This window comes from Cydia pomonella, chromosome 3 (assembly GCF_033807575.1).
Source record: "Cydia pomonella isolate Wapato2018A chromosome 3, ilCydPomo1, whole genome shotgun sequence".
NCBI lineage: Eukaryota > Metazoa > Arthropoda > Insecta > Lepidoptera > Tortricidae > Cydia > Cydia pomonella.
In genome coordinates this window covers 4,949,233-4,971,439 of record NC_084705.1, presented here as the reverse complement: position 1 = coordinate 4,971,439, position 22,207 = coordinate 4,949,233, and the positions used below count along the sequence as shown (strand labels likewise).

At 36.2% G+C, this 22,207-nt stretch overlaps 1 protein-coding gene across 1 annotated transcript; it reads left to right on the top strand.

Moving 5' to 3' along the window:
• Window positions 1–384: 384 nt before the first annotated feature.
• Window positions 385–4,329, top strand: LOC133516619 (FLYWCH-type zinc finger-containing protein 1-like). The gene is made up of 5 exons (XM_061849632.1): window positions 385–391; window positions 924–1,073; window positions 1,671–1,841; window positions 3,206–3,289; window positions 4,130–4,329. The coding sequence occupies exons 1-5, from the start codon at window positions 385–387 to the stop codon at window positions 4,327–4,329; spliced, it is 612 nt and encodes a 203-aa protein (XP_061705616.1).
• Window positions 4,330–22,207: the final 17,878 nt, after the last annotated feature.

Genomic DNA, 22,207 nt, shown 5'->3' with positions numbered 1-22,207 from the left:
AACCATGTATGATGAAGTTGGTTGATAGTTTGTTTTTTTTTGTATTAACTTATTTGCTGTGTTTACGATGCGTTTTGCAGATGACATTTATGTACATGCATGTTTTATTTTCACAAAACATAAGGTAGATCAGAAAGAAAAATGAACCATTTGTTTCTTGGGAGTTTTCTAGGGTCTATAGTTTGCGAGATATGTACGCTGTGTCAACTTATCTTTGAGTTGACTTACCTCGGTCTCCCCTACAATGTAACATCTTGTACCTACGTATCCTTACAAATAAACGTTTATATTCTATTCTTTTCTGTTCTACGCCATTTTCCATAAATAAATAATATGTTCTTCTATAAACCGATATTTTTTCATTAAGTATCACACTCTCCTAAGATGATCGGTATCGAGTTACTAAAATTATTATTATTATTCTATTATAATTAATTCTTTAATTCTGATAAATTTTATTCATGTAATTGTTAGTATGGCTTATGGCTACGTTAATAACTTAACAACTACATTACTTATTTATAATTAATTGTGCCCACATTTTTAGGAAAGTACAATCCATCCTGTATGCTGTTGTGACTGCCACGCACAACAGAGACGCTATTCGCTTACGTCTGATGACATAGAAGTCATCAGTTCGTTCCGCGGTGAACATCCCTGAAGCGCTGCCGTAACTAGGCAGACCCAACAGCATCCTAATGGCCTGATCCTGATATTATGTACTTAGCTTAAAAATAATGAATAATCTGGATCTACTTGGACTTGTAACTTGGAGTAGCCTAAAGAACGGCAACACTGTTCAACGTGGCTGCAAGCCATTTTGGTAATGCTATTGGATTGGCCAATGAGAAAAGTGAACATTATAGCCATGTCATCAGCCATCTTGTCGAATCAGCTTGTAGCTAACTAAACATTTGTTCCAGCCACATTCCAACGAACTAAGCGAGGCAACGTCATGCTCATCCACACCGGCTACAAGTACCATAAAGAGCGTACCCGCGGCATCAAAGTTCGTTGGCAATGCGCCGCTCGCAAGAGAAAAGGTTGCCCAGCAACCGCAACCACGTTAGAAGGTCAGGTGGTCAAGCTTAGTTACCAACATAATCATACCGTGGATGGTGATGCCAAACCAAGAGATGCAGACTTCGAGTGGTTTATGAATCAACTTAACAAATAGATATTTCAATTTTGTGGAATACCAAATACCTCTTATAAGTTTGCAAATTCCATTCTTGTGTTTTTTTTGTCAACTGCCATTGGAAGTAGGAAAATGTTTTCAGTAAAAAGAAATGACGTTTGAAATGTTTTCATGCGGATAGTAATAGTCAAATGACAATAATAAAATATAATATTGAGGTTGAAATAAACGGGATCTATGTGATTTTGTACTAAAGTTAATAAATAATATTTTACCTATAATTATATTTATTCTTACCCATTCAATAACATTACTATTATTTTCTTATTGGTATTTGCAAAATGTCTAAGTGCTAAGGTACTTTCACAAAATTTTGGGCGGGTTTTTACCATTGTCTGCAGCAACAGTTGTGTGTTTAAGTTCTATACGTTGAATAAATATTAGCGTATAAACTATCTGGTAAGTTGTGATTTCATAAGAACAAAATTTACGTGAGCAACCTTGTACTCGTATAACACCTTGTTTTTTTCAGCACCCATATTCCTACCATCCAAGAAAGGCGGTCGAGTGCTATGCTTCGATGGCTACAAGTATCACCGTGAGAGGCAACGCGGCATGAAAACGCGATGGCATTGCGGTACACACGCCAGGTTCGGGTGCGCCGGCTCTGTCATCACCGTGGACGACATGGTCGTGAGGACCAGTAACACCCATAACCATCCTGAGACTTACACGTAGTTGGAGAAAATATAAAATAGTACATTACGATACAAGTGCGAAAAATAGGAAATTCGAAACGAGTGGCGATAAATTAAAACACGACCGAAGGGAGTGTTTTAAATCGACACGAGTTGCGAATTACCTATTCGCACATGTATCGTACAACGTTTTACAGTACATATGGCCCTTTAAATGTTCGACACAGTAACGTAATATGCTACTTCTCGCACTAGTGCTATAAAGTAGCCCCATATGTACTGTAAAAAAATTGTAAGTTGATAACCGTGATAAAACAGGCATCTTATGCGTTGACTACGAGAAAAATTGCGGGAGACAACGTAGAGTTAAACTTTTTTGACACTGCAATATAAATGAATAATTCGAGTATGTGTAAGGTGTAAAATGTAACATAGACTGTTCAAGATATTTTTGCATCTTTCTCTAAGGAGCCTTAAGAGGCGAAAAATATAAACATAATATTTTTGTCATGGATTGTGAAATAAATAATAAGTTTAAAATTTATGAATTAGATTAGTATAATGGTGGTCCCACACTGGCTGAAATATAACGTTATATAACGTTGTGTATCAGGGACAATATAATAAAACACTATCAATACTATCATCTTGTCCGTATCACACGATGTTATATAATGTTATATAACAGCCTGTGTGGGACCAGATTTTAAAATGTTTTTTTTTTATTGGCATATTGTATTTTAATTTGTTAGTATCTAATGATTGGACAACAAGTAAGTACTTTGTATGTTTTGGCACATGGTTGTTTTAATTTTAAGTATGTTTTAAGACATTTTAAACAGTTTTCGTTATGATTTGCGGCAGGTAATTAATGATCTGTCGCTTAATTACTGTGAATTATGCGACAGCACTTTATAACCTCAACACATAACGATGTGCTGTGGTATTAGTAACGGTATAGTAAGATAAGTTTTCTTTTGTTTCAGGTAAATACTATTTCTTCGTATGTATCGGAGACAGGTAGGAGAGAAATTATAAAAACCGGAAATGACTTTTAGCCGATTGTTTAAATCTAATTCATATGATTATAAATAATTAATCTACTATTATTTCTAATACTATGATATCATTTGTGTGGGTAGTTTCGACAGTAACATTTTTACTGCATTGCACATTTTTTTTCTACCATGTGGACCACCAAAGCCTAAAGGTGCATCCCCAACTCGGTGGAGCAGCTGTGGAGTAACACTGTGCAACGGTGAGAAACTAGGTAAATTAGGTAGGTTACGACGTTGCACTGTGTAGCTCCACAAAAGGTGTGAAGTGTCACTGCGGTGTGGATGTAGTGTAACAAATATCATACTTCCAGACCTCTACTACGGAACATCCCAACTAGGAAGCAGGGTGCTCTATCACCGTGGATACAAATATCACCGCAAGCAGGAGAAGAATGGTAAAACCACGTGGCATTGCGGGACCCATCGCCGTGCCGGGTGTACGGGCACTGTCACTACGTACGAGGGCGAGTTTTTGAGAGCACATGAACATAATCATGGCCCTGTGGTGTGATCTTTTGAGACTTAAGTGGTAATACATTGTACCATTGGTCTATGGGATAGCGGAAATCTAGAATCAATGTTTAGCCTTTAGTAAGGCGACGAGTTATTTAGGGACCGATTGTTTGTGTAAAATGGGATGCCAATACAGATGTGGCTTTAATAAAAATGTTATAAAGAGTAAAAACTGACATAAAATAATGTGTTACACAATTTCAAAAATAAATCATTAAATAATTCCTGAAAGAAATTACTTCAAATATTTGTTACGTGCCTATCATTAGTAGGTCAATGCGGCCAAATCCGTCGTAGGGACAATTCCGAACACAAACGTTTGTTTTTTGCCGCATTGTCCTGTCTTAATTATATCTTTTTTTTGGTATACCAACAACTGGTATTACACAAAGATCTTCTTTTCAATTTGAAAATACATATATTTTTGTATAATATAATAAATATTTCATAGAAAACTAGTTGTTTAATTAATTCGCATAATAAGTAACGTTCCCAAATAATCATAACACTTTTATTTGTTGGTATGGTACCTATTATCTATAAATAATATCAACCCAATGGTTGACTGGCAGAGAATGCCTTTTGGCATTAAGTTGGCCATTGGTACATTTTTATTTATTTGTGCAATAAAGATTAAATAAATAAATAAATATTCTCTTCAAAACATTTGCTGTTATTTATTCAGAATAAAACATATATAATTACCAAATATAAAATTTCAGGGTTATTTTTCGGGACATCACACTTTGGTAATAAGGTGGTATTCTACAGAGGCTACAAGCACCACAAGAAACGTGAGACAGGCAACAAGACCGCCTGGCACTGTGGCACCCATAGAAAACTCGGCTGCAGGGGAATGGTCACTACCATTGATAATACGGTGGTCAAGTTCACCTGTCATTACCATCACCCAGTACTTTAGAATAGTCGTCTAGTCAGCCTGACACTATGGCACCCAAATATTGAGTTCACATGTCCACACAAACCCAAGTGTTGAGTCACTACTCGCGGTTTATAGTTGGTTAAATTTACCTGTTACAGCCATCTCCCAGTATTTATTTTAAAATAATTATCTTGATACTAGGTTACCTAAAACTTGGATGCATGTGAATTGTCACTACACTGGATGATAAGTTGATCAAGTTTGCCTATCACACCATTACCCAGTACTTAAAATAATCATTTAGCCTCCACGGTACCCAAAATTGGGGTTCGAGTGGATGGTCACTACTATAGAGGATACAGTGGTCAAGTCTACCTCTCGCTACCATTGGACATGGTTATAGACGTATTAATGATGAGATAAAGTGTATTTCTATTGAGCGCTGGTAAAAAGTGACAACCGACGACGATCATGATGTTATCACGTCACTAACCACGCGTGTAAATAAGCACATTGTACCTATTATTTTCATCTTTTACCAAATATATTGTATATAAATGATCCATCATCATAAAAATGGTCTAAATCATTTATGATGATGTGTTCTGTGTTGTGATAAATATTAAGTAGAAGATATAATATGTTGGAATATGATTCCAAAACATATTTAAAACTTGTTAATAGTAAGGATTGTTGTCAAAGTAATGCCTACTTTTAAAAATGGAATAATTAGTGCTATTATCACTAAGTAAATTTAAAGAAGTACCCACGTAATTTTGTACCATTTCTACTGACTTCCTATTTGTGTTTCAATGTTTTTTTTTTTTCTTTTCTGTATGCATTTCTGAGTTGGTGTGACATTCAATACACCTTTGAAACTATATTTCTGTGTCATTATCTCATTATATTCAATCCCTACTACAAACATATTTCTTTGTTATTATACTTTTATGTTATACTTATATTTTATGCAAGGATCAAATTGTCAAGCCTCGTAAGGTCCGATGTGGCTTACAATGTACACTCCGTTTGAATTTAATTAGGACCTTTCACAAGCCAAATAAAGTAGCATTTCCTTTGTTTCTTTGATTTCTCAAACAAACGAAATTCATTCCAATTCATTGTACAGTGAGGTTAAAATAAAAACAGCAACATTTTGTACGGTGAGCCTTAAGCTAGAATCAGGGATAATTTTATTTTTTACAGTTACTTTTGGGCAGACACGGCTGGGTGGTCGGGTTTTGTACCACAACGGTTACAAGTACCAAGTTCAGTATGCGCGCAATTGCAAAACTAGATGGCACTGTGGTACGCACCAGCGGCGGGGGGGTTGCAGGGCTTACATAGTTACCATCGATGATATTCTGGTTAAAAGTAACGAAAACCACAACCATGTGGTTGCTGACAAAGGACCGGATCTAAGAAAAAAGAAATTCCGAAGTAAATAATACATTTTTAAACAAGGAAATAATCTGATTATGCTACTTGTTTGATATGTATTGGATAACAATAGTACAGAGTCGATTTTCGTGAAACTGTTTAGTACAACTAGAAATATAGTAATAAAGTCTAGTAAAACGTATTTTTATAATTAATTTATTGAAATCACGTAAAGTTGCTCCGCTTCTACAAAACAAATTCAAATACAAATACAATGTCATGAGAATCACTTAAAAACTCTGTAGCAATGGGGCACCCACAGTTGATAAAGTCATCATAAAAAGTATTGAGAATTTCAATTAGATTAGAGTACATGAAATTTCAATGAAAGGACCATGTAGATTGATAACAAAAATGTATGATTTCGATACGAATTACTCAAATAATTAGCAAAGGATTAGAGACTAAAAAATCCAGACTAATGAAATAAATAAAAAACGGTAGCAGTGTGATTGATGAAGTAACAATGTGAATTGTGTACCCTAAAATCCGACCAGAAAAATTAAAATGAAATAGTATAATTTTGATAGGATCACATCACAACCGTAAAAATAATATATAATACAATTATAAAACCGGAAGCTGTCCGGTGGATCGGCCCAGGTATCGCTGGGAAGACAGTGTTGCGGCAGATCTGCTTCAGCTTCGCGTAAGTAACTGGCAGAAAGTTGCACAGGATTGGGACCGGTGAACTCTCGTTTCGAAGGCTAAGATTTTTTTTGGATCACTAAGCCAAACTAGGTACAATTATAAAAAAAATATGTTACAATTATAAAAAGCGTAACAAACCCGCGAATGCCAACTAACTGACATCGTTCTGATACCAGTTGCACGTTCGAATTGGCTTGTTTGTGATAGAAAAGTGAACTAAGTTCACACACAGTGCGCGTTCAATAGCGTAGGTACTTACAGTTTTTATCTTCATATACCTACTTCCCTAACTCTGTAAAAAAAGGTTGTCTGGAAGAGATCGCTCTTTAGCAATAAGACCGCCTGTTGTCTGCCTTTATCATTAATCAATTGTTTTTCTTTAAACTGTATCTTTAACTGAGGTGTGTCAATAAAGAGTATTCTATCTGTCTCTACCATCGGACCAGCTATCATCTCTATCATTACCTATTCTCTGGGTGAATCAACTTTTTTTGTTTTGTTATCCTGTCCCGTTGTCCAAGGGACAACAGTGGCACAGTTTGTTTGAAGAAACGTTGTATGCCGTTCTATTAACATGCTTAGTAGGGGGCCCATTATGGACATTGGTTATAACGACCACAAAAACGCAAGTACCATAAAATCAGTATTTCAATGAACTTTTGTCCCCTGGACAACTAATCGTAACCATGGCAACGAGTGACGCTAAAAAGTTGATTCTCCCCTCTGTTCTGTGCAAATAAATTCGTTGAATCTTTTAAGCTTTTAAATGCTTGCGTTTATCTGCTAACTATACACTTATAAAAATAATAGTAGAAGCGAAGGCTAAGTAACTGTTTTTGTTATGTTTAAGGTTCTTTAGTGCTTGCGATTATTGAAGAGCAAAAAACCGTAACAAAAAGGTCGCCTGTTTGGCTGTTTTTTGAAAAGGACATGGACAACCCAAGGCACGCAATTTGCAAACTTTGCAAATCAAAACTATCGCGCGGTGGTGAGGGCAAGGCTGCTGGAACTTCTGCGCTGAAAAATCATTTGAAGAGCAAGCACGAGAATCAGTACAAGAAAATTTATGGTCCGTTCTCTTAGTGGTTCACTGGGAACTTCCGACAAGGGCACAGCCATGACCCTATTACTGAAAAATAACTCTATGTAAGGTAGCAAAAACAGCAGAGGTCCATTCATGCATGACCGATAAAAGAATATCATTATTTGACTAGAAAATGTTTTGATTGATTGAATTAGAAAATGAGCCATTGTTAGTATTAAATGGTTTTAACTGAGTCATACAGAAAACAGTACGGAATTATATTATCCCAGATATTTACAACCGAATCATCATGAAATTAATAGAAACAATAGTAGTGTCATTGATAATGTCGATAATGTAATAAGAAGGCTAATAGTAATGAAATATAATTACGTTTTAAGAACATCGTGACCCTTCATTGTACTTACTCCTCCGTATAATGTTTATCTGATTTTGAACAAATTATAATATTATACCGGTGCAATATCATTTCTAATCTATTATTAATTTATTTTTTAGCATTTTATGCACCATCTACTCGCGGTGGTCGCATTCTACTATACAAGGGGTACAAGTATCACTGCAAAAGCAAAGTGGGCAAGAAAATTCGGTGGCAGTGTTACTCTCGCGTTCGTCTGGGATGCAAAGCGACACTTTATACACTGGACGACGTCGTAGTCAAGCATGGCAACTCTCACAACCATAATTCATATTTCGATCAAATTGAAATGAATTAATAGATATTAATAAGTAATGATAATAATAAAACATTTCAAATAAACTTGTATATTCATAGAAATTGATGGAAAAAAGATGGATATACCAATGTAAACTCCTCGACCCGTTTTGAGCCAGCGTGAAGACTAGTTATTAGTTTACGATCATTGTGTGTAATTTTTAATAGTAATAAGTATAAATTTATCATTAAATACCTACATTTATCATTAAATATTTTGTTTACTTTCCTCCTCTTCTTATATTTTTGATTTAGGTAATACTTGCCAGTGAAAATTTTGCATGTAGGATAGGTCACATTCAAATACAACTTGCCGCGTTACGTACTCTTCCAAAGGTCTTGGAAGAGTAGGTAACCGAGCAGAGTGTGGAGAGTAAGTGGGATATGAGGAGGTTTAGTGAAATCAATGAAGTCGGGCGTAGGTTACTTTATTTTCCAGTCAAGGACACTGGTCAATATGGAACTTCAGTTACAAAAAAGGCTAAGTTATATGAGGTTAAGAACAAAGGTCAAGTTCGAACTAGATAAAGAAGAGAGGGCGCAGGGTGCACCGTCGTCCGTCGTCTCATCCGGCATGTACAGTCTTCGGCAGGGGCACTCCAGAAGCGAGCCCAGGCTCGCACGCTTGAAGGTGGGGCGCGCCATATTGACCTTTAAAAAAATGTTATTTTTCGGTAATACATCGGAACTATGTTTTCAGCCCTAATATTCGGAGTGACTAACACCGGGGGTCCGTGTCTCTACTACAAGGGGTACAAGTACCACCGCCACCGGAGCAACGGCAAGAGAACGCGTTGGCAATGCGGGACCCACCAGAGGCTCGGCTGCAATGCTGTCTTACACACAGTTGACGGTTGTATCATCAAAGCGAACGAATTTCATTTCCACGACCAGCCTAGTTCTCTCAAACATCCTAAAATTATAATACCGTAATCCTGATAGAGATCCGTATAGGTAATGCAAGCACATACTGTGGTTAATGCTGGAGAAATTTTGCCCGGTGACTCGGGTGGCCTAAGGATTAAGACGTCTACCATGCACGTACGGGTAGAAAGGGCATTCCGCAACAATTTCATTCCCCAGGCTATACCTATTATCGAATTCCCAATAGATTCCGCTAAGCAGTTTTGGTTGTAGTTGGAACTTGGCACGGGTTACACAGTCACCAGAAATGAGATGCTAATAAAGCGGAATCTCCTGGGAATTTGCGAATAGGTCCATACCTATATATTTCGTTCCCCTGGCCATCCAGGGGAATGAAATTTTTCAGGAATGACCAAGAAGATGCTAGTTCAACCCCAGCCTTGGGCATTGAAAACCTTAGTCGCTTTTTTCTTTCGTATGTGACATTTATTTCAGTTTATCCGAAAATTACTGAATGGAGTACAAATCCAACCGCCATCGGGGCAGGTACCCTTTAGGTACTTAACTTTTTTAAATATTGTAGCTATGTATTTTAAAATGTTGTGTAATTTTAGATTAAGCTTTGTCTAAGATACGGTATTTAGAATTAGGATCCTGTTTTTATGTAGTTTATTATACTATACTTACTTGTTTCCTATACAAATAGTTTTTTTAGCCTAGTGCTATTTTTAATTTGAAATTAAAACAATAAAATCAATTTGATATTTTAATGGTATCTTTAGTATTATTTAGCCTATATTGCCTACAGCGGTGGTCTTCACCTTCTATTTCAAGGGGTACAAACCATAAGACGTTTAAGTACCATCTTAATTAGGTGAAGTCCGATTTTAGTTCGTAGTTTAGTCGAAACACAAACGTATTGCATATTATTCAAACGGGTCACTCACGTATTTTGAAGTCGACGATTGCTCGATATGTTTCGCTCCATAATGAGAGCACGCGTAGGTGGTGCGAAGCAGACTGCAGGCTAGCAGCGACCGATTGCTTGATTGAGTGAAAAATATCGAGTACCTAATGATGAACATGAGTGACCCGTTTTAATACCTAAAATTAAATATGTTTTATGCCTCATAAAGGTTTTGTTATTAAAGTGAATTTATTTAAATCCATACAACTCACCTTGCCGCACTTGCCTTGCTTGCTTGCTTGCCTTGTTGGTGCAATAAAGAATATTTACTTACTTACTTACTTACTTGCCGGTCTTTTCAGCCACGTTTTTTCTAAACAGAAAGAGTGGGCGGGTGTTATTTCGGGGCTGCCGGTACTACCGACATGGAACCAATGGGTCGAAAACACACCGCTTGCCGAACGTGTGCATGCACAGCTGCAACATTTTAGCGCATGCGCACGTCTTTGCACACGCAGCCGGTGTACTCTGGCCTTAAGATATATAGCATTGTGTTAACGTATAATTAACATTTTACCATCAGTATTATGTTTCAGTCATCTTCCAACCGACCCAGAGAGGCGGTCGAGTGTTACTCTTCCGGGGCTCCAGGTATTACCAGCACGGGTGTATTGGAATGAAAACACGCTGGCAATGCCAGTATCGTGGGCGTTGGTGTCATGCCTCGGTATACACTGTCAACGATAATATGGTCAGCTTTAACGAAAATCACAACCATATTTAATTTACTTTATCTACACATATCGTAAACCTACTGTGATGTGGTCAAAACCGCAAATTACGGCCAGGTTAAAATTATGTTACAATAAATTTTATATGTGAGAAAATATTTTCCATAATGTCAATATCCAGAGAGGAAAATGGGGACTACGTTTGTACGGAGAAGCGGCCGTCCCCTTTCCTCTTAAAAGTATACAATAAAAAACCGTGTGGTGTTAAAATAAAGAAAAAATCTTAACTAACCTAATCCTTAATCGACTTTTTCTTGCGTATATTTATCCAAACGCGTTAAAAGCAAAATCAATATTTACATAGGCTTAAATTTCACTAGCAATTTTCATTTTAAACAAATATTGAAAGCCGCATATCTTAGGTAAGATAATTAAATGTATGTCACACTTATAAGAATATCTCATTTCACGAAGGCGGGTATAAGCGGAACCGAGACCCTAATACCTTATAATAGGAATCAAGATTGCCGACTTCGTGATATGAAATACTCCATGGTTTTAAAATGTAAACAATAAACCTACCTATTAATATTAGAGTGTAAGAGCGATTACAGCGACAGTTAAGCCCTAGGAGGCTTTGTTCGCTGGAATTATTTAGAGAATGTATGTATATGTTTTTGTGTTAATAAAAAAAAAAAATGTGTGACTGGCCTTTTAATGAAATGTTTTAATTTACAGGTTCTAAAGACCAGTCAGCGGGAAAACATGTTCTAATCCAGAGTCGTGACAGAAAGCGGTGCGTTGGGTGCTACGCAAAATGTAGACTGACCGAAAGCAGAAGCGTTGCTGTATCAAGAGTTAAAAAATTTAGGACTAAATGTATCACTTGTGAAAAAGGTTACTGCATACCTTGTTTTAACGATACGCATTACATTACATTGCAATAAAGTCGAAATAAGTTTTGTTGAACTTACTTAGTCATGGACAGCATAATGCTTTTATTATTTTTTTTACGAGTTTTGGTCTTTGTAACTTTGCCTTGTTGCCTTTCAGTATTTTCGGTAAGATTAGTATTTTTTTTTCTATATTAATATTTTGCGTTTTAAACATCGATCTCTGATACAAACATTGCTTTTATTTACTTACTTACATTTTATTTTAGAAAATGATATAAGTATGTAAATTGTAAGTATGTAGGTATACAATTTGAATAATATCGAACTTTTGTAATACTTAGGACTAATAAGCCATTTTACCAGTCGTAATTGACACAGTCTAGAGTTATCAAAAGGTAGGAAAAGGTATAAAGTTATAAAGGCGCTTATATAGTATTTCAACAAGGTTACAAGCAATAAGGTAAGGATGTATCGGTAACATGTTTTTTTTTTCAGATATATTTCCACTAACAAAGTAGCCCCACTTCACATTAGTACACCGTCGTTAGTCTAAAAAGGTACTTATTTTCCCTTTTTTTTGTCTCCAGTAACATTTCAGCGGAGCAACAGAGGTGGTCTAACCCTACACTACAAGGGGTACAAATACTACCGGCAGGAGTGCTACGGAAATAAGACACGATGGCAGTGCCACCGTCATAAGAACCATTGTACCTCGGTAGTGTACACTATACAAGATGTGATAGTGAAGTCGAAAGAGTTACATAACCACTATTAACAGGGAAATAGTTTTTCTCTAATATGCTCGGAAATGTTCACCTTATTGTAGCAAAAATAGTACAGGAAGTTCTTCGTTATGGTCAAACTCAAATTTAAAAAATTCAAACTATTATTGTCGTGTTTTAGCGGACGGGAAAGTTATTACAGTATTGTTTTTTTACTTTTTAAAAACATGATCCACTAAGAAAAACGCAAAAAGCCAATTAATATAGCCTTGGGCCGCGTCTACACGACCCGGTCAGTATCATTTCAAGCTATAGGATAGAGTCGTGTAAGACCGTCGTGTATGATCGTGCGGATACTGCTTAATAAAATCATACCTTTTATATTTTTTTAAGGATCTCATGCGTGCAAATACAGCTTATCTTGCACAATATTGAATGGTACTGAATGGCAGAATAGTTGAGCCTGCAACCTTTGAAAAATAATTGAAGAGGGAAATTGTTTTTGACGTTTTTGATGTGAAGGTTCGACTCGAGTGATGGTTGATGTTTAAATTATGATTATTTTACCTGATTTCCTCGTATGTTTGGAGAAAAGCACTATATATATGCCTCGGCAGGAACAGCAATTCGTGGATTCGTCTACTTTGTCGGACTCCGCTTCGCGTCGTCCGACAAAATCGAAACTCATCCACGAATTGCCCTTTCCCGGCCTCTGCAATAATGTACTATTGTAACATATATTCTAGTCCTCGTTACTTAATTTGTATAATTTTCATAGGCTTAAGTACTTAACTTTCCAAAACCAGCGTTTCATTTTATAAAAAGCTTGTAACCTATAACCATAATTGTTAAAAAGAAAGGCAAACGATTACATGTTAGCACACATCCTTTATAAAAGCGATCTAAGATGTATTCAGGCATTGTAATTTACACGGGCGCCTAGAAATGTTTAAAAGATTATCTACCTGGACCTAGTCCTAGAATTACCTACTTCATCATCCAAGACGACGTGTCTAGAACAAATGTACAATAATTAAACTACATTATATCAGTATTTTGCAACATTATCAGATATTTATTAAAAAAACTCAGTTGCACTAAATGTATGCCCATACTAGTTATCACCTACATGTAAATAACCTAAACGCCTGTATAATTTATTTTCTTTTGTGCTGTTTTTTATGTGAATATTATTTTAAGCACAAGGGTGCTTTTGTTGCTTTTTTTATTTTTGTCAATTTTTATAAACTAACAATAACCGATTTCTTCCAGTCACATTCATAGCCACGCCAACCGGCGGTCGCTTGTTATACTACAGAGGCTACAAATTCTACAAACACCTGTGCAACGGCAATCGGATTCGGTGGCAGTGTAGGCGTACGTGCCCTGCTTCCATACACACTTATGGTAATATAATGGTGAAATGCAGTGATAATCATAATCATCGCCCGACTCCCGACGTGCTAGGCCAATCATCACTAAATTCATAAATATCGTTTTTCTTCTCGTCGACGACTTTTTTGTATGAGCTCCCAACTCAACTCTGTCTACTGAGATACTTACCAATTTTCATTAAAAATTTAGGATTTATAGTTAAAAAAAGTATTAATTTAGATGACTCGTAAAAAAAGAATTGTATACAATAGTGATAACTCAAGCTTTTCAATCTCGTACCTTACTTAGGCAACTCAGCAAGCTTAACTGAAAAGCTCTGTATTATATCACGATTGTATAAAATACTATTTTGCATACCTCCAAACCTCAACTTTGCAACAGTAGTAACTAGGTAGGTAAGTTACCTATTGTTAACATGTTGCATAGCACAGATGAACCTTAATGATTCGCTGAATAACAATTCGAAGATCATTAGGTAACTGAAATAAATGTAATACCTATACTATTGATCCATTAAAATAACGGGTTTTACCTGGAATTGGAAGATAATATAGGGATACATGATATATTGATATACGATGAAAGACTTCCTATGTAAAATTTGAATTTCGCGATTTTTTCTACTTGTCGAGTGTATTTCAGTTCAGTATAATCGGGCATTAAAATAAAATATTACAGTTACATTGTCTTCGATTTTATTAAGCACTATTCGCACGATCATACACGACGGTCTTGTAAGAACGTAAATGTAAGTTCGTTTATCTGTCTATCTCACTCCATCCTAATGGCTTGTAATGCTCTTTTATATTAATTTCAATTAATTGAACATAGTAATTAATTTTACTTTTGCTTAGCTAATAATAGAGAAGTAGTTATTTATGTTTCAGGGCAAATCTCTTTAAATATATTTTTTTCTTAATACATGATTGTTTGTATATTTGTAAAAAATAGATTTTTGTATCACTTTTATCCTTTGGATTACTACCCACAGTTTTTGTTATTATTACTATATCATCAGAAAACTAAGACGACTTACTTGTGAGTAAGTATTTTATTCTGACACCTAAATACGAGTAAATGCTGCAAGGAGTATCCCAACAAAATTATTAAATTCTTTAAATGAGGGAAAAATACGAAAAATCACCACTGCGAGAACTCGCGACCTAGGACACCGATCCAATCCAACAATCAAACCGAATCCAAAAAGTCGCAAGTTCGAGTTTCCTCCGAAAAGATATTACCATTTCTCCTTTAAAATAAATGCGTATTTAAAAATAAAGTGAAGACGTATTGGTATAGTTTTTAACCAGCGATATTTCAACGGACAAAGTTCAGCAGCGATACTTTTGCATTCGGGCATCGTCATTAATCTAAAAAGGTACTTATTTTCATATTTTTTTTTGTTTTCAGTAACATTCCAGAAAAATAACAGAGGTGGTTTAACCCTACATTACAAGGGGTACAAATACTACCGGCAATACAACACTGGAGTGAAGACGCGATGGATGTGCGAAATGCAAAGACGTTCTTGTAACGCGGTGGTGGTCACTATAGACAATGTCGTGGTCAGGTGCCACAATAATCACAACCATTAGTAACTGACAATTGTACCGAATAAACTAATTTTTATCATGCATGCTTGATATAAAAAAAATTTAGTATCGTTTTCAGATGTATCTCCTTGATAAAAATGAAGACTAAATGATTTTGATGTTTTTTTTTCAAACTTAATTTCCGGCCCGATTCGATGAATGAGATACGATGACGATAAGTTCTGGTTTAGATAAGTAAAGTTCTCATTTAGATATCGTATAATTGACAGAAGCAGCTCGATTCGGGCAACCAATGTCACTTTGACGTTAGAAATATCGTAAGAACTTACTGGGATCACATCAGAATCGAAATAAACGTTGAAATTTTGACATGTCGTTTAGGTATCGATCTTTCAAGGATCTTTCCAAGATCTTAAACGTGTCTTAATCGTTTTTCGAATCGGGCCGTTATTCGTACTGAAATAAGTACCTACTTTTTTATCTGTGTTCTATCCGGTGCACGCGACACTAAACTCAAAATACACCAATTCTCAATTGATACCAATATTAAAAAAAAACTAACCTCGTAAAGAACGAAACCCAAATGAACTTATTACCAATATGAACCGTTCTTCATTTGCACTTTTCTCAATATGGCCTAATCACAAATGGATTGAAGCTCATAAAAGCCGATACACAGAAGGCTCTTTTCCCAAAATACCCTAAATTTTAATCACAGAGCACTCGATTTTCATAAAGATTGATTCACAAAACGGCCTTTTCCCACAATACACCAAATTCTCGATTGTCTTATTTTTATAGAATAAAACCTCGCGTAAACATAACAAGCCACTACAGATACTATCTTAACACTAGCCACTTAAAAATAAAGTGTGTTTTATTGAAAATCAAAAAGGACACCCCGCTCTTTTATATGACGGGCACCGTTACAATTTTAGTCACAACAACAAAAATTCCGACAACTGGAAATGTGACAACCGCAGTACTGGTTGCTTTGCATCCGCAACTCTGAACAAGAATAAAGACACAGTGCTGAAAGTAAGCGATCATGTCTGCAAGAGGCACTACAGTGAGAACATACGCAGTATTGCCATAGATACTTGTAAGGCAGAAGTTTGCAAGAAAATGACACCGGTAAAGAAAGTCTTTGAAAAAATGGTGATACATTTGCATGAAGCCGATCCTGACTTTAGTATGTGCTCCTTTGATGAAGTTAGAAGTTCTTTCTACAGGGCCAGGCACAGATATCTAAACCAAAAGACTACTGAGTTTACTCGGTTGGAAAATGACAAAGTACCTGATTTATTGGCAGATGAATTTCGGGTACTGGAAGATGGAGACACGGAGAAAATTTTAATTTTTTCGACGAAGGTTGGCAGAGAATTTATGAGGAAAACAGCGGAAAAACAAATTCAGTACTATGGCGATGGGACTTATAAAAGAAAACCAAAACCCTTTAGCCAATTGTACTCTATACATGCTAACATAGAGGCTAACAAAACTATAACCAATGTTGTACCCGTACTATTCGCGTTGCTGCCGAATAAAAATCAAAAAACTTATACAAGATTTTTCACGTTGCTACGAGATGGAATGGGAGCAAATATACAAAAGTTTAAATGCGACTACGAATTAGCGCAAATTAATGCATGTGAATCAGTTTACCCGAACTGCGAGTTGACAGGATGCTATTTTCATTATAATCGTGCGGTTTGGAAGAAAGCAACGTCATTAAAAATTGATACTACCACCGAGGGCCACAAATTTACTGAAATGTGTGCTGATATGCCGCTGTTGCCACAGTCAGAGATATATGATATGTGGGTGACACTACTAAGTGAGGCACCAGTAAGAAACGAATTCATGCGGTTCAAACAGTACATGGAAACGACTTGGTTGAAATTAGGACCCCATAAATTGAGTTGCACTCAAGAAAAACACCGCACCAATAATCCGGTTGAGGGCTGGCATCGGCGGCTTAATATTCGCATGCCGCACAAGCCAACATTAGTGCGGTTCCTATATAAACTAAAGCGAGAAGCCAAGTACCAAGACACTCGCATATGCAATCCGTTGTTCAGTGGAGCGAAGAGGCAACGATGTGACATTGTTTTTGATCGCAAGTATCAACAGCAATTATCGGATCTCAGTCAGGGATTAATATCCGCTACAGATTTTTTAGAAAACGTCATCCGACTCAAGAAACGTCAGAGATAAACGACGAAGATTAACAAAAACAACAATAATTTAAGTTTAAAATAGAAATGTTTTGGTTTTTTGCCAAATAAATATCGTTTAAGTTTATTGCTACTGTATTTTTTTTACGAACATTTGCATAATCCTACTCGGACGTACAGCATGTCTACCATGAACATCGAAAATTGGCATTGACAGAAACACCTCTTTGTCACTCCAATATGCACGTGTGACAGACATGGAGATACATATCCGCAATTGTTCGATCTTCGTGGTACCAAGACAGGGTTTCCAAAGGACAGCAACGCATAAGGCTGCATTTCCACTAGCACTGAGCGAGGAGGGTGTTTTTGATTATCCAATAGGATTTGAAACTCCATATACTCGTCCTCACACAGCTAAAGAATAAAAAATAATAAATATATATAGGAAATTGCTTTCTATATTTTATTAATACCGCTTTGTCGGCGTGACTAATAAGTATACCTGTACCAAATTCTAATACCTAATGGTCACTGAGCTAAGCTGCGGACAGACGGACGAACGGACGGACGGGCGACAATAGCGAAACTAATAAGGGTTCCTATTTTATTCCTATCCTATCCTAAAAAAAGTAAAAAACCGGCCAAGAGCATGTCGGGCCACGCTCAGTGTAGGGTTCCGTAGTTACTCTTCCGTCACAATAAGCTAAACTGGAGCTTAAAGTATAGTAAATTGTTAACCAAGGGATGAAACGGTACCTTTCACCCGAGTTAAACAAATAGGCAAATTTGCATAATCAGTACCTAATTAAAGTAAGTCTTTTTACTATGAAGGGAAAACTTTTTGCGATAACTCAAAAACAGCTAAACTGATCATGTCCGCTATAGTTTTCATTTAATGTCTTTCTTAAGCTCTACTTCCACGATTTTTTTCATATTTTTTGGACCTATGGTTCAAAAGTTAGAGGGGGGGGGACACATTTTTTTTTTCTTCCGGAGCGATTATCTCCGAATATATTCACTTTATCAAAAAATGTTTCTTGAAAACCCCTATTAGTTTTGAAAGACCTTTCCAACGATACCCCACACTCTAGGTTTGAAGCGAAAAAAAAAATTCAACCCCACTTTACGTGTAGGGGAGGTACCCTAAAAAAAATTAAATTTTTATATTTTATTGTACGACTTTGTCGGCTTTATTGATTTATATATCCATGCCAAATTTCAGCTTTCTAGCACTAACAACCACGGAGCAAAGCCTCGGACAGACAGACAGACAGACAGACAGACAGACAGACAGACAGACAGACAGACAGACGGACATGGCGAAACTATAAGGGTTCCGTTTTATGCCATTTGGCTACGGAACCCTAAAAACAGTATTTTCGATGTAGGGGAGATACTGTTTTTTTTTTAAGATGTACTACTCTCGTACCATAGTACAGCGTATGATAATCGAGATTTTAGGGTATTTTGGGAAGATGCCGTTTTGTGAATCAATCATTAAGGGAATTAAAATTTAGGGTATTTTGGGAAAAGAGCCTTCTGAGTATCGGCTTTTATGAGCTTCAATCCATTTGTGATTAGGCCATATTGAGAAAAGTGCAAATGAAGAACGGTTCATATTGGTAATAAGTTTATTTGGGTTTCGTTCGTTACGAGATTAGTTTTTTTAAATATTGGTATCAATTGAGAATTGGTGTATTTTGAGTTTAGAGTCGCGTGCACCGGATAGCAATAGTCTATTTATACCCACCAATTTGGGTATAAACAAGTAAATACTGCTAAATTGAGTTATAACTCAGTATTTACTCACTACCCATCTCTAGATATGAATCATTATAATATGTAAGTGCTTTTTGGAACTGTCAACTTACTTTTTTATTGAGCAAAAACAGTAATACATTAATAAACATTATTCAGTAGATTAAGCAGCAGTAAATAGCCCTGTAGTTTCCTTAATTTATATTTTGTTTTTTTTTTTTTTTTTTTTACTTATTTGCATAATCAAGTACATTACAATACACAGGTGTTATTTTGAAGTAGGAGGTACAAGATATCCTGTCAGGGCAATGCAAAATTCTTAAATACTAAGTTTTTAGTGAGTAACAGTATTATAATATCATGCATGAAGTGTTTTTTTCCTAAACAGTTTTTGTGCAGGATCTATATTAGGACGCAAAATCAAATTTTTTTAACACTACATGGGTACATAAATTAAAAGTAAATCAATTTATATTCTAATACGTAAAAAGAAGATTAATTAAGAATATAATTCTATCAATAAAATAGCTATAAATGTCAAAAACTTAAAAGAAAGTAATATATATATATATAATATATATATAAATAATAATTACACTAATAAGTATCTATACTAAAGTAAAATATCATGCAATGTCAGTTATATATTCTTTAATTGAGTATAATTTAGGCTTTATGGATGAGAAATGTGTTTTTTTTTATACTACGTCGGTGGCAAACAAGCATACGGCCCGCCTGATGGTAAGCATTATCCGTAGCCTATGTACGCCTGCAACTCCAGAGGAGTTACATGCGCGTTGCCGACCCTAACCCCCCTCCCGCCCCTCGTTGAGCTCTGGCAACCTTACTCACCAGCAGCAACACAATACTAGCTTTAGCTTTTTACTTAACATACATAATTAAATATAAATGTAATCTGAGTGTTAGCATGTAAGTTTTATCTGTTAGCGCTAATATTATATATATTAAATAAATAAATTTGTTTTTCGCCTTTATGAATTCTGGTATTTTATTGTAAATTATTACAGATCTGTATGGCCCTTGCTTGTATATGTTTAGTTTCGATTCTGGGGCAGCTAACTTATTCTGGCGTCGTCCGCTTTTATATGTGCCATATATATGTGCTTCCTTTATTATTATTATGAGCCCATATTGTCCCACTGCTGGGCAAAGGCCTCCCTCTTATTCTTTCACGTGTCCCTATACTCGGAAGTCTCTCACCAGTCTCTGCCAAAGGCGTCAAGTTCGTCCCGCCATCTCCGACGAGGTCTACCGTGACGCCTTACAACCTGTGGGACTCAACAGGTGGCTGTTTTGGCCCACAGGTCATCCGGCATACGGCAGACGCCTGCCCAGCGCTTTTGAGCTTAGCGGCAGTTTCAGCTACATCAGTTATTTCAGTTTTGGAGCGTAGTATTGTTTTTTTTAATGCGATCGGTTAACTTCATGCTCAGAATACTACGCTCCGTAACTCGCTGACAAACCTTGAGTTTGGTATTTTGAACTTTTGTCAATGACCAAGTCTGTGCTCCGTAGGTGAGGATGGGGAGAATGCACATGTACATAAGTTTTCTTTTTAGTGATATAGGGAGGTTTCCCTTCATGTGCTCCTTTATGGACCAAAAGCTCCTCCAGGCATTCTTGGTCCGTCTTGCCGCTTCTTCCGTCTTGCCGACTTCTTTATCTTGCCGCGCCTGGAAGGAGACTATTTGGCCCAGGTATATATACTCATGGACATATTTTATTTCTCCCCCGTCCACTTCTACTTCTATTGGTGGTTATGAGCTTAGTCTTTGACATGTTCATTGTTAACCCAACCTCAAGGTTTGCCCTGCTTAGGTCTTGCAGCATGACGCGGAGCTCCGTAGCTGAAGATGAGAAGTCTTCCGCCGAGGTCAATTCCAATTGTAAAAAATGGTTTCTACAACTTTCTGGAAGATGAATATTCATAATAATACGCAGGCATTTTTTTTGTTCAACAAACATTTCGTGAGCGTTACGCTATGTCCCCAAAGAATCACTCCATGCCGAAGCCAAGCGTATGCATAGGCATAATATACGGAGCGAGCGCATTCGATTTTTGTGCTTCTTTTTATTACGCTTAGTGCGTATAGGAAACGTGAAAATTTTTGTTTTTAAATTTTGATCATGTCCTTTCCAATTTAAGCTTGTGTCGAGTTGTAGTCCTAAAAGGTTTACTTCTTCTATTCCGATTTTATTAGATAAGTTTGTTCGGTCTAAAGATAGCTTTTGATAAGGCTTGAATTGTATCAGTTTGCTCTTTTTAGGGTTTAAGTCTAGACAGTGGTCTTGCAACCATTGTTTTGCTTCTGTAAGCGTTGATTTAATCTCATAATCAATGGCATAGTTTTTAGGGCATTTGAAGAGTAATAGGGACACATCATCTGCAAAGAGCACGATATGGTGTTTTAGGGCTTTAGTCAAATCGTTTATGTAAATTATAAACAGAATGCAGTCTATAACGCTTCCCTGTGTTATGGATGAATTTATTATTCGCGTTTCAGATCGAATATTTTTAAGTTTGTTTGTCATAGTACGGGATTTCTACTGGTTGAGTAAGTAAGAGTAAGTCAAGCAAGACCGTAGCAATTTATATGCGTTTCCGCGAATGCCAACTCCATATTAATCAAAATACGCAGTTAATGCACCTGTTAATACAAAAAAAAACGTATATGTCTTCAAGTTCTTCTAGGATATTTTCCTACTTTCCAGTATTTTGATTGTCATGTATATTTTTTTTACTTTAACTTTAATTAATTTTATCAAATTTCAGCTGTATTTGTACCCAGTATTATAAACACAGGCGATCGGATCCTATACTACAAGGGGTACAGATACCATCGGGGGTATCAGAAAAAGAGTGGTGCACGAATTAGAAAGTGGATTTGTGAGAAGAAAAGTACATTCCTACATTGTGTTGCTACATTACACACTTCAGGAGATATTGTGGTCAAGCACACTAACGACCATAATCACGGTCCAGTACATAATTATAAATGATAATCGAAAATAATTAACTATATATATTGCGGTGTTCAA

Excerpts from the sequence above, each read along its gene's own strand:
- LOC133516619 (XM_061849632.1), top strand. Across the intron at positions 1,842-3,205 it reads CGACATGGTCGTGAGGACCA|ACCTCTACTACGGAACATCC; the intron begins GTAACACCCATA and ends TCATACTTCCAG. Across the intron at positions 3,290-4,129 it reads CCGCAAGCAGGAGAAGAATG|GGTTATTTTTCGGGACATCA; the intron begins GTAAAACCACGT and ends ATAAAATTTCAG.